We start from the raw sequence: 13,279 nt of genomic DNA on the forward strand, positions 1-13,279 counted from the left end.
TGTCTGTTCATGTCCTTCACTCACTTTTCTTTTTGATGTTTTTTTTTTCTTGTATATTTGTTTAACTTCTGTATAGATTCTGGATATTAGACCTTTGTTAGATGGATAAATTGCAAAAATTTTCTCTCTTTCTTATGGTTGCCTGTTCACTCTGGTGATGGTTTATTTTGCTGAGCAGAAGCTTTTTAGTTTAACTAAATCTCATTTGTCAGTTTTGGCTTTTGTTGCCATTGCTTTTGGTGTTTTAGTCATGAAGTCTTTGCCCATGCCTATGTCCTGAATGGTATTGTCTATGTTTTCTTTTAGGATATTTATAGTTTTAGGTTTAAGTCTTTAATCCATCTTGAATTCACTTTTGTATAAGGTGCAAGGAAGGGGTCCAGTTTTCTGTTCTGCATATGGCTAGTCAGTTTTTCCAGCACTATTTATTAAATATGGAATCCTTTTCCCATTGCTTGTTTTTGTCAGGTTTGTTGAAGATTAGATGGCTGTAGATGTCTGGTGTTATTTCTGATGCTTCTGTTCTGTTCCATTGGTCTATATATGTGTTTTGGTACCAGAACCATGCTGTTTTGGTTACTGTAGCCTTGGAGTATAGTTTGAAGTCAGGTAGTGTGATGCCTCCAGCTTTGATCTTTTTGCGTAGGATTGTCTTAGCTTTAAAGACTTTTTTTTGGTTCCATATGAAATTTAAAGTGGTTTTTTTTTTTTTTTTAATCTGTCTAGTATTGTGAAGAAAGTCAGTGATAGCTTGATGTGAATACCACTGGATCTATAAATTGCTTTGGGCAGTTTGGCCATTTTCATGGTATTGATTCTTCCTATAGATGAGCATGGAAAATTTTTTTGTTTGTGTCCTTTCTTATTTCCTTGAGCAGTGGTTTGTAATTCTCCTTGAAGAGTTCTTTTACATCCCTTGTAAATCGTCTTTCTAGGTGTTTTATTTTCTTTGTAGCAGTTGTGAATAGCCATTCACTCATAATTTGGCTATTATTGATATATAAGAATGCTTGTGATTTTTGCACATTGATTACAAAAAGAAATTCAACAGAGGACGATCAAATGACCTTATCTACACATGAACATAAGTCATTTCTGAAACTGATTTGTAGTAAAAATAGAGATATTAATTTTGTGCATTGAAACTATAGTATTTGGGTCACTGTGACCTTGAATAATTTGATATAATATTTAAAAGGAAGAAAGAGGAAAGGATTTGGGTGGAAAAGTTTCTCTGTAAATGAAAATGACATCATACTTGGAAACATTTTGATATTGTGAAAGAAGAATCAGGAAAATACTACCACCTAGTCGGCCAGGAGTGTCCAGAACAGCCTAACTGCATAAATAGCCGCCTGCATTATCTAGAGCTTCCAGCAGAAATGTCTACAGTTTTCATGAAAAAAACAGATGTAAATGGGGGGTAGTGATGTGGATAACATTTGCTTGTTTGGTGAGAGGTCCAAAAGTGGGAAGTTTCTAGTCAAAAGTAATGTTTTTAAAATATCTTAGTTATCTAGGAAACACATTGAGGTAAAAAACAGAAGTAGAACAGTGTTGGTTTTAATTCTGAAAACTAAAAGTGCTGTCCTTTGTGTTCTAACATTTTATTTTATTTTTATTATTTTTTTTGTGCTCTAACATTTTAACACTAGTGATCATGTTTATATTCATATAGCAATTCTAGTAGACTAATCAATAATTTATGAAATAAATCTTACATTTTAATAAGATTTCTGAGATGGGGGTAGTACCACTCTTTCTATGTAATGGAGATTTTAGATATGGCCTAATATTTGGGAAATATTTCCTGTCTTTAAAATTTTTTTTTCCCAGAATATTTTAAATAAAACTATGCTTTTAACACTTGCATATTCTTCATCTTTTTAAAAAATAATGCTACATAGGTGATACATTTCCACATTGATATTTTTCTTTCAAAACCATGATATTTTATAGAACACAAATGATTAATGTTTGCTTTGTCATTTGACAACAGTAAAATATTTATTTCTGTTTTTATTATCAAGACACATTAAAATGACCACATTGACTCGTGAAATGTCATTAACATCATGACTACATATTTCCTGCCTTTTAATTTGTTCTCTGAATTATCCTGGAGTCCAGAAGACATGCAAATGCTTTACTTGTCCATGTCTTCTAATTTTGCTGTAGAGATTAAATGTAGCTATAGCTGTAATATCTGTACAACCACAAAGATCATCCCATTTTAATTAAAGTTCTTGTTTCAGCAGTATTTGTTTCAAAGTTTCAGTACAATAAGAAGATTTGAACAGGATCCCAGATATGTGAGAGGATTCTGGCAAAATGGTACCCAACTGCTTCATGTATGCTACACTTTAACATCTCCTTTAGAACTTTAAGAATCTAGAAAACTCTAGTTGACACTTTTGTACATTTTTTGATCCCCATGTTTAACACAGACTTTTTTTCTTTTGATTTCATTTTACTGTTCCAGAGAAAACTTATTGATCATATAATGGAGATTGTGGTGCTTCTTTTTAATAGCATGTGGAAAACTTTTTTATAGTTTGTGGAAAGAAAAGTTTAAAAGATCTTTAAACATAAATGCTCATACCAGTACTGGGTATTAAAATTCAAAAGATGTAGTAATTTCGCTTATTATATAGTCATCAGGATTTTCTCTAACATGTTCAAATTTTAGGGATAGTAAAGATTTTTTTTTGAAAGCTCAGAGCAAATCTAAGTGTGTTTACCTCTGTCACCTGTCCATCCTCCCTCATATTACCCCTCCCCAAAACAGGCAGAAAAGCACAGATTTTTTTTTTTTACAGTTAAAATGAATGCCAATAGTTGTTTCAGGACAGATACCTCACAAAGGAGATCCTCAGAAAGATCTGAAAGAAGGTGGGTAGAGAAGTACTACTGTACTTAACTTTCTCAATAGGATTTGTCGGGTTACTGTTATTAGGGGTTGCCCTAGATTTATTTTGATCTGCAAGCTATCTTTTCCTGAATCAGTACCCTGAATCACTGCCCAGAAGCTTAGCCTATAGTAGCACAGTTCCCTGGAAGAGCTTAGTGTCTTTTGGTGACAAAGTTTACTTAGGATTGGTTTTGTGTGGTGTGGTATTAGTTAGAGGTCACATTACCACTGCCCCATTTACTGTAGGTGTCTGTGCTCAGCCTTTAAACAGGTTTATCTTATTTCTAAATTACTATTTGTGTAACTCTTATTTTTATCATTCCTAGTAAGACTCACTAGCCCATTTAAAACTCCTGTTTCATTGTTTGCTTTTTTTTATCACCCTTTCCAGTAGTATTTCTAATATAATATGAAATAAGCTGAACTTTATGATTTATAAGACATTTTTGGCATTTCGAGACATATTTTTTCCTGCTTTACAATTTATATTCTGGACAAAACTATTCAGTGTGCACCTATAGGTGATATATTAGAATTACTAAAGGAAAATACTGCAGAAAACATGCTTTTAAATTAGATGATTGTAGAATGAAAGCGCATTGATGAGAGAGGCCTGCTTTCATTAATAACATTTTTCTTCATTTACAAGATTCTCCTGAATTATTTTGGAAACTATGTACCCAATTCATGGACACAGGATAATGGCTGCACTCTTTGTGAATTTGATACAGTTGACTTGTCTGCAGTGGATGTAAGTGGAATTGATTATGTGTAAAATGTAGTAATAGGAAGTACATTGTTGCAATTTAAGGTAGAAAGTACATTGTTACAAAATACTGTGATTTATAGAAAAGAAGGCAAATTATTTTACAGTTTTCATTGTATGATAGATAACAAAATAGTAGTATTAAAACATGGTGATTCAGCCAATTGCTAGATTTGTGTTTCAGAATTGTTTTTGAAAGACAAACCAGCTAATAATTGAACCCAATGAAAGAGTCCTTTGGTTAATATTAATAGCTTATTATGATTGGGTACCCTTATGTTTAGTCTGTTACCTTAGTTAAAGCATTGAGAAAAAATTGTTACAAGTCTTCAGCATTTTTATTGACTAATTTTTTCTGTGCTGGATTTTCAAAATTGGCGATTAAAAATTAATACTGCCTGATTATATAACAAATGACTGTTCTAACTACTTTACATATAGTAATGCTTTAAAACTTTACAAAACTCCTGAAGTAGGTAGTATAATTGACTCAGTTTTGCAGATGATATAACTAAGGTGCATAAATATAAGTAATGTGTTTAAGGGGACACAATTTTAAGTTTTAGAGTTGGGATTTGAATTTAGGGAGTCTGGCTCCAGACTATATTCTTGACACTGTGCATTTTTACCTGTATGAAATGTTTATGCTTGGCATGGTGCTACTTGTATGTATTTCATAGACAATTATTGTTAGATTTTATCATTCATGTTTTAAGGGTGAACAAAGAGTTAAACATATTTATTATCAATCTATAAAACATTTTTATGTATCTTGGTTCTAACATCAGCCAGAGCTGATATTCTACAGTAACATTTTTCTTCCAAAAAAACATTGTTCTCATAACTTGGAAGATTATGTGTATAAACAGTTGATTCTAGGGAGTTATTTTGTCATTAAGATTGATTTTGGCCTTCATTCTCCATAGGTTTATTGAGTACCTACAGCAGCCAGATAATGTAGAAGCAATATAGGCAAAAATTAAGCACTACTAACTTCTGAACCCATGCAAATGCAAAATATGTAATATGTTCAAGCGCCTAAGTTAGTTTCTCTTCTTATCATTGTCTGAAAGGAGTATAAAGAGTAACCTGTGTACATGTAGGAGCTTATGAGTAGAGAGCCCTGTTTTACTTGAAAGTAAGTTTTTTGGCTGGTCTCTCAGATAGCAAACTGTTTCCTATCTGGCAAGAATACCAGAATATTTCTGAATGAAGCTGCATCATGAAGATGTTTAAAAATTTATCCTGATCTTTTTTGTTGAAAATAATGTAGTCTTCTTGAGGGCGAGTTAATACTTTTTATCTGTTTTGTTTCCTTTTATATAAACTTTCCAGTGCAAAGATGGAAAAATATTTGTATTAACATTTTTTCCTTTTGCATATAGGAGTACATAATTTGATACTTAAGCTATTTTGTCTTAGAGGTTGTTAAAATGTGCTAGAAGAGAAAGCTCTTCTTTCCATTATGCACAATAAGATTATGTGCTATATGCAGTTATTTTTCAGTAGGGATAGAAAAATCAAAATTGTGTATGTAGTTAAATCCCAAGCCTGTCATAATGTTAGATGTGAGATATAGGCAAGTTTCTTTGTATGTAAAGTCATAGTGGCTATCTCAGAGTGTTGTTAGGAATGTTAAATGAAATTTTACACACATACATATGATGAATTTATATAATGAATATATAAATGATATTTTATTTGTGTAAATTTAGTATACATGTATGAAGTGGTCAGCCTTCAATAAATGTTAACTATTATATTGTTATTATTATATAAACATGAACTTAGGTTAATAATGGTGAAGTAGAGGATCAAAACCCAGCACTTTACCTACACATATATGTGTTCTGGGTTATTTAAATTTCTCTAAATCTCATTTTCTTCATGCAAGTTTGGGAAAATAACTTCTAAGGCTTTTATAAACATTAAATAAAATGTATCATGTCATTTGGTAAAGGAGAGTTGTGATCTATTTTTAATTTTTTTTCCTATTAAATCGAGAACTACTAGAGAGTAGATAATTGTGTTTTGTTTTTTGTATTTATTTATTTACTAATATGTATTTGGGCAAGTGAATGACTAAAGAAGTTATGATAGTGGACAATGTATACTTTTATGAGAGCATATATTATTATACAGATAATGGAGGAATGTGTGAGGTACCATGTGTGAAAAAATGGAAGGAGGTTACTAATTCAACACTTAATGTATAAGGTATTTAAAAACATCTGTAATTGTTTTGTTCAGACTTTAAGACATGGCTTTAATGAGACATTATAAACAAGTCTTCCATAGATTTCTGGAAGACTTCCATAGCTTTAATAAGACATTAAAAAACAAGTCTTTCATAGATTTCTGGTAATGACACTCTTACATGGGTGTTACTTGTTTCTGCCTTCCCCATCTACTTGTAAGTCTTTCAAGCCAGGAACTTTCATTCCTTTTGCTAAATATTGCCCATCATGTAGATTGGCATGTATAATGTATACTTCAAAATTGTTAGTGCAATTAATGTAGGATAAACTCCACATTAAAACATATCTAAAGAGAACTTAAGAAAATATATTAAAATATAGACATTACCATGAGATATTAATATTAATGAAAGAAAATAGCTATCAGCCCTGAACACAAAAAGAGAAACACAATTAGTATTTGGTTTCTTAGATGAAGCTTTCAATATAGCTTTCAGATGTGAAGAAGTTTCTGTAAGGGCTATTTTAAAGGAAGCGTTGACTAGTAGAGTAGGCAGTACCATGAATTACATTCATGTAATAAATGTGATAATTTCATATTTAAACCTAACTCTTAACCAAGATGGGATTCAGTAAAATGACTTTGATGGGGGGCGGGGGCACAAAAATTTGTTTCAAGTGTTAGAGAACTGCCACGGGGCAATTCACATTTAGCAGATTATGTTGAATTGGTATTCTAGCATTTTTTAATGTCATGCTGATTAAGATTGAATACAATTTAAAATAAAACTACACTAATGTATTTTTTTTTTTATGTTTGGTGTAAAACAAAGGTCCATCCAAATGTAACAATAGGTGTTTTTATTGAGCAACCAACCCCTTTTCTACCTCGGTTTCTGGACATTTTGTTGACACTGGATTACCCAAAAGAAGCTCTTAAACTTTTTATTCATAACAAAGTAAGTATTTGAGAAATCAATATTTTATGTAAAAACTATTTTTGGTCTTTTTTGGAATAATTTGTTATATAATTTGTGTCTAATAAAATTCACTGGGCTAAGTTCAGTGGAGGATTTTTAGAGTAATTACAGCCCTGCCTTTTTAGGACTTAAGGATTTTAGAATCTAGGGACTAGCACCACAATATTGGTATGAGCCACATGAAACTGCCAGTTTCTGTAGATCAAAAATGGCTGAACATTAGCCATCATCATATAGCTTCAATTAATATATAACAAAGGAGCCGTAAAAGGGCCTTAAATCCCTTTGCCTTTGGGTTAGTTTTGGTACTTTCTTTTAAAGAATTATCATTAAATTGTTTGCAATTTAAGACAATAACAAATCATCAGAACTTGTAACAGTTTCCAGATAGAGTACTGTTTTGATTAAGCACACAATGGCATGCTCTTCCCCAAAGGATTTTGATACAGTCATTTTCTTCAAAAATATTCAGAGCCTCCTACATACCTCCCACGTATTATCTAAACTTAGAGATTTTTTGGTTAATATTTTTTCAGTTATTTATCTCTTTTCTACTAAAACAGTTGGTATTTAACCTATTCTAGAAAAACTCAATAGCTGTGAAGTATGCAATTTTTTATCTTCTGTCCTAATATTGTTTACAGTTATTCATTTTTCCTAATGTACATGTCAGCTAACCATTCACATTTTCTAGAGAATATTTTAACTTTGCAGAAAACCAGCTTAAATCGGTTTAAAGGGATGAAAAATTGAGCATTTGCTTTGTAAAATATGTTATAACACATATGCTTACACTAAAGTATTTTGTTTTTATGTATTGTCATTTATTTATATTTTTCCTCCTTTCATAGGGCCTTAAACTCCTTGATGGAGGAATTTTTTGTCTTATCTTCTGTTATTTAGTATTAACTCTATGTTGCTTTTATGTGATGTGATTTGAACAATCTGCAAAAAAGGAACAGCTTTTCAGAAAACTTAGAGACTTGACAAATAAAAATCTCTGAAATGCTCTAATGATGGAGACAGATAATCTTATCTGAATTTTAGCATAGTTGAATCACACTAAAATTGGTAACATTTATGTTGATGGTTTTTCCAGTAATCTGTCTGTGGAATATTCTTAAACTTTTCCTTTTTTTGCTAAATAAAAAAGTTTTATATGACCATTTACTTTATTCTCTGGTTTTAAAGAGTATTTTGTAAAATGTGATTATTTAAATTTATAATTCAGATTGATGGCTATTATGCTTAATAGACATTTTTTTCTCGATATTTTACCACTAAGATTTCCAGGCTACAGGTCATATTTTTCTTCTCCAATTGGAAACATTTTATAGTACTAAGGATTTAAGTATTTATGCAAGAACCTATTAAAGATTTAAGTATTTATACAAAGATTTGTATAGCAGATGTTGACAGAATTTTAAAGCATCTTCTCTTTTAAGAATATTGACGTATGTATTTAAGATTATTTATGTGACATTTAATATTGTTATTATTTTACGTGTAATTGAATATCTGAATTGTAGAATTCACGACTTTGAATATGAAGCACTCTTTACATATGAATACTCCAGTCAGCTTATTATCTTATTTTCTCTCTAATATTTGATTTTCAAAATATTTTACAGGAAGTTTATCATGAAAAGGACATCAAGGTATTTTTTGATAAAGCTAAACATGAAATCAAAACTATAAAAATAGTAGGACCAGAAGAAAATTTAAGTCAAGCGGAAGCCAGAAACATGGGAATGTATGTTTTAATAAATTAAAATTAAATTAAATTATTCTAAAGAAACTTTAAGAAAAAATAAGTTGTTAATAAAATTTTTATGCCATATTTGGGTGTCTCAGACTATTTATCTGTGTTTGTGTAAGCAGTAGCTAACTGTTAGAGTGTGTCTATGTATGTATTTATACGTAAAGGTCTGTAGAAGTTACTTTTTTTAAAAAATGACTACAAGTTAACATATTTAATCAAACTACACATCAGTATTTTTTAAAAATGCAAATAAATGAATAGTATGACTTTTATAGCAGTGACTTAAAAGTATGCTCTGAAAGTTGTGTATGGTAAAACTGTGTTTTTAGATGGTGAGGGAAAAAGAGTGCTCTTACTCTCCAGTTACCCACTGATCTAAATAATACTGTAAAACTAAAAAGGGGTATTGTAGGCTTTTGTTTAGCCCTTATAATACTTCATTCTACTAATAAACTCTGATAATAGTAAAAACAATCATTTATTCAATGAATGTTAATTGAATATGCCAGCAAGTATGTTAGGAGCCTCATAAAAAGGTGAAGACATGAGCCATTCTCATCAGGAATTAGTCTTATCTACTTTGAATCCTCATGCCTGTGCTGTGGAAGCTGAAGGCCCAGAGGGTTGGATTCTGACTAGGTTGGGGATGTAGGGATAGACAGAAAATAGGCCTCTGAAAAACCAAACAAGTATTATTAATAATCATTCTATAATTTATTCATTGGAGAATCCTCTGGGTCTAAATTCTAAACACATTTTCTTAAATTTTTTTCATGATTGTACCAAGTGTTTGTGTCTGGTATTTTGTGTGACAGTTGCTTCGAACAAATGTGGTGTGGAGACACACATTGACAACAGCAAAAAGTGCTAACTGGGACCCGCAGTGAGGGAGGGAAGCTGAGAGGTGGGAAGCTGATAACCCAAATGTCATCTGGTATCTCAAATTGTTCATTCCTTGATATTCCTGATGATAACATTACAGACTGTACCAGGGAAAGCAAACATAGTCACTGGCCTTGGTAAGAAGGCAGAGGAATAACTATCTTAGAAAAATCATGCAAATCAAGTTTTAAAAATATTAATACCTGAAAAGCCATAAACTTACATCTCCAACATTCGTTTAAAACTGAGTTGTGGGATATACTAGTTGTATTTGTTTGCATGTAATGTATGCAAAAACATTTTGATATGTAGACGTTTTATGACTTAAAATATTTAGTGGCTCGAAAATATATTGCAATTGGCCTAAAATTTTGGAGGTGATCTCCCTGTGAATACCTGTGTTAAATTGACCACTGTGAAATTTAAGATTAAATATATCTCATGCCTATTTAATTTTCTTTTTCAATGTTAGGGACTTTTGCCGTCAGGATGAAAATTGTGATTATTACTTTAGTGTGGATGCAGATGTTGTTTTGACAAATCCAAGGACTTTAAAAATTTTGATTGAACAAAACAGGTACTGTCAAAAACTCAACATCAATTTATTATTAAAATGATCATTTTCATACTGATGTGTACATACTTTATTGTGTGTTTAGTAAATTGAGAGAACTTAGTTACACTCTACTTATTTTTCATCTAAAGGAGTCATAGAAAACAACCTGAATACCATCTACAACTATTTAATGTTAGTTATAATCACAAATACAATTACTTGGCTTATTTTGCTGTTTAAAGCTAGGTGAAATTATGATATATCTGATACTAATGTTTAGAGTTGTTTTATCCTCTATAGATATTTTTAAAGTAGAATTTCTCAAAAGTTCTGACCAAAATAGTTAACTGCATACAGAGTTGTAGTCTTTAGTATCAGAAAGAAATTTCTGAGGTATAAATCATCCCACATTCATATTTGTAGCTTTATTTACTATTGAACTAATTATCATTGGACAGCGATTGTTTGTTCAATTAACCCAATTGACATGGGAAAAAGACACCATGTATATCAACTTACAATAATATTAATCTTTGTTGATACTACTGCTAATATTAGTAATAATATTTTTACTACTCCTGCTAAGAGCTCACCTTTAACAAGTCTTATTAACTGCCAGGTATTGTAACTACATGTTTTAACACCATTATTTCTCATAATAAATAGAATGTTTAACAGATGAAATGTTAGAATGATTGTTTTAATTTTGCTAAGTAAAAGTACTTGGGAAATATAGTATTAACTCACCCTATATATAATATCTATATGTATATGTCACTAGAATTTGTAAATTTGAGAATTTAGTTATTACTTCAAAATCTAAGACCTCTCTGTAGCAATCTGTATATATAGCCCAAGTGTATAGCTGTGTTATAGATGCTTAATTTCTAAGTTAACTATCTATACATTGTAGGTCATTTTCCAAAGCATATGAATGAGGTTTTGATCATTTGGCAAGGAAAAACAGTTGTGATACCCTAGAGATATGAGATAGTATATGATTTGTAACTCTTATACCTAGTTTAGTTCAGTATTATTTTCTTGAATTTGCATTGTTTTCTCTTAATTTGATTGAAATGCTATAGTATGTAATGCAGATGTGCTTTTTAATAGTATGTAGATATTTTCATTTTATGGCTCTATGATTTAGGTATTTATTATTATCTTAGTTAACTAATGAATTTATGCTATGTATTTGACATATATCCTCCTTAATATTAAATATTTTTGAAAATAAAAAACAATTCCCTTATAAGGAACTTACCTGCCATCTGGGGCCCTTCCCCCTTAAAGAGTAAAACTCAGGCTATGTCTCCATGGATTTCTGTTAGTTATCAAAATTTTAGGTTTATGTAATACTTCTGTATCAAAACATGTGGTTTCCATAAGCTATTCAAATATGCCAGAAATATTGCAAGATTTAGTAGATTTGAATGAAGGCTAGAGAAAGAGATGTGACACATCTTGGGCCTGTGACTTTCTAGCTTCTCATCAGCTCTTTTTTCTTCTCCTCTTCCTGTCTCTATTTGCTCCCTTGCTCTAAATTTTACTACTTAAATTGTATAATAATATGAGTTGTTCTTCAGCTGTCGTCTTTACATTTTCATGCACAACAATATTGAGATACACAGCAGATAGATTTTGGTTTCCCAAATTTGTTGGTTTAACCCTTTTGAGGAGGCAGCTGGGATTATAAATAACAAGTTCTTTTAAAATATTTGTTATTGTCAGTTATTGATATTGAATTATTTCCCAAATTAATATATGTAGATTCTAATTTAGGTTATTATTTACAATATTGTAAGTATTCAAAATAAAATAAAATAGGTGTTTCTGATTAATAGCTTAGTAGGAATTTGGAAGAATAAACCAAAATTTATTATTCTGCATGATGTGTGTTTATTCTATTTCACTTTTATGCATGTAATAGAAGGGGCCTGGCTGGTCTTCACAAGATAGAGGTATTGTGAAATAGTTTTGGTTTTTTTGGTGGAGAATAGTTGTTCCATAAATTTGTTTTCTAAAATATTTAAAGGAAATTTCAGTGTTCCTGGGACTAGTTAATGTAATCACAAGTCATTTTTAAAAGTCATGGAAAACTGGAAACATAGTTAAATAATTTGAGACTTAATTACAGGAAAACTTGCCTATTTACAAATGTCTCAGTTAATCTTCATTCATTTTTTTCATTCAACAAATACTAATTGAATACCTTAAATGCACCAGGGGCTGTTGCTCGCCCAGTGACAATGAAAATATTTGGTTTCATTTAATATAGGTTCTGAAATACTTAAATTTAAATATAATTAAATAAATTAAATGAACTAAAGTACTTTCCTTACTTTGGGTGTAAGCAAGGCATTTTTAAAAGTCATTTTTATATATTCATTGGCATTTTCAATTACTTTTTCCTTCTTTGTTACTTTTTTAAGAAATATGGTTGAAAATTAGCAATATGCTTATTTAAGCAAAGATATTGGAAAAGAAGATCCTTATTCTATTTTTATTAACTGCAGGTATGTTAAATGAGCTCTATTGTGTTACGTGTCATGCAAAGCCCAAAATACATAATTCTGTCATAATTTAAAAATAAATAAATATATGAGTTTTTTCTCTCTCACTTTCTCTCTTTAGAAAGATTATTGCTCCTCTTGTAACTCGTCATGGAAAGCTATGGTCCAATTTCTGGGGAGCATTGAGTCCTGATGGATACTATGCACGATCTGAAGATTATGTGGACATTGTTCAAGGAAATAGAGTGTAAGTTACTTGACTTAATATTTTAATATAAAATACCATAATCTAAAGATGTAGTCTTGCTAATATTACTTGAAATTTTTTTTGTATTCGTCTCTTTTCTTTTTAGTTAATGGGAATTTGAGAACCTGAGACCACTTGGAATCCTGAAATACCAATATAAACTCATATTTTTAGAAAATGTTTTTAAAGTCCCAGATCCTTAATGGAACAAGCTCATTGCTTTGGGGAATACTAAGAGATTATATGTGGTTACCATACTCACATTGTGGTTGATAAAAGAGTAATACTCTTGGGTTAAAAGTTTGGAAAGGGGATTTAGTTTGCTAACTTTTTAATGAGTATAATTAACGGTTATTTTGATAGGTTTTAAAATTTATAATTAAGTCAACAATAACACTGACAGCCAGAAAATTCCAGTATTCCTGATTTCATGAGTTTTTTGTGTGAAATAGCTATTATTCTGC

At 30.6% G+C, this 13,279-nt stretch overlaps 1 protein-coding gene across 2 annotated transcripts in view; it reads left to right on the top strand.

Moving 5' to 3' along the window:
• Window positions 1-13,279, top strand: part of PLOD2 (procollagen-lysine,2-oxoglutarate 5-dioxygenase 2) — a 104,161-nt gene that overhangs the window by 79,125 nt on the left and 11,757 nt on the right. For both annotated transcript variants that reach the window (XM_002759516.7, XM_008983709.5), the window contains exons 8-12: window positions 3,561-3,662; window positions 6,709-6,834; window positions 8,487-8,608; window positions 9,972-10,076; window positions 12,690-12,815. In XM_002759516.7, coding sequence (XP_002759562.3) covers window positions 3,561-3,662; window positions 6,709-6,834; window positions 8,487-8,608; window positions 9,972-10,076; window positions 12,690-12,815 — 581 coding nt within the window. The remainder of the gene's footprint in view (window positions 1-3,560; window positions 3,663-6,708; window positions 6,835-8,486; window positions 8,609-9,971; window positions 10,077-12,689; window positions 12,816-13,279) is intronic.

The sequence above is a fragment of the Callithrix jacchus genome, chromosome 17 (genome assembly GCF_049354715.1).
Source record: "Callithrix jacchus isolate 240 chromosome 17, calJac240_pri, whole genome shotgun sequence".
Classification (NCBI taxonomy): domain Eukaryota; kingdom Metazoa; phylum Chordata; class Mammalia; order Primates; family Cebidae; genus Callithrix; species Callithrix jacchus.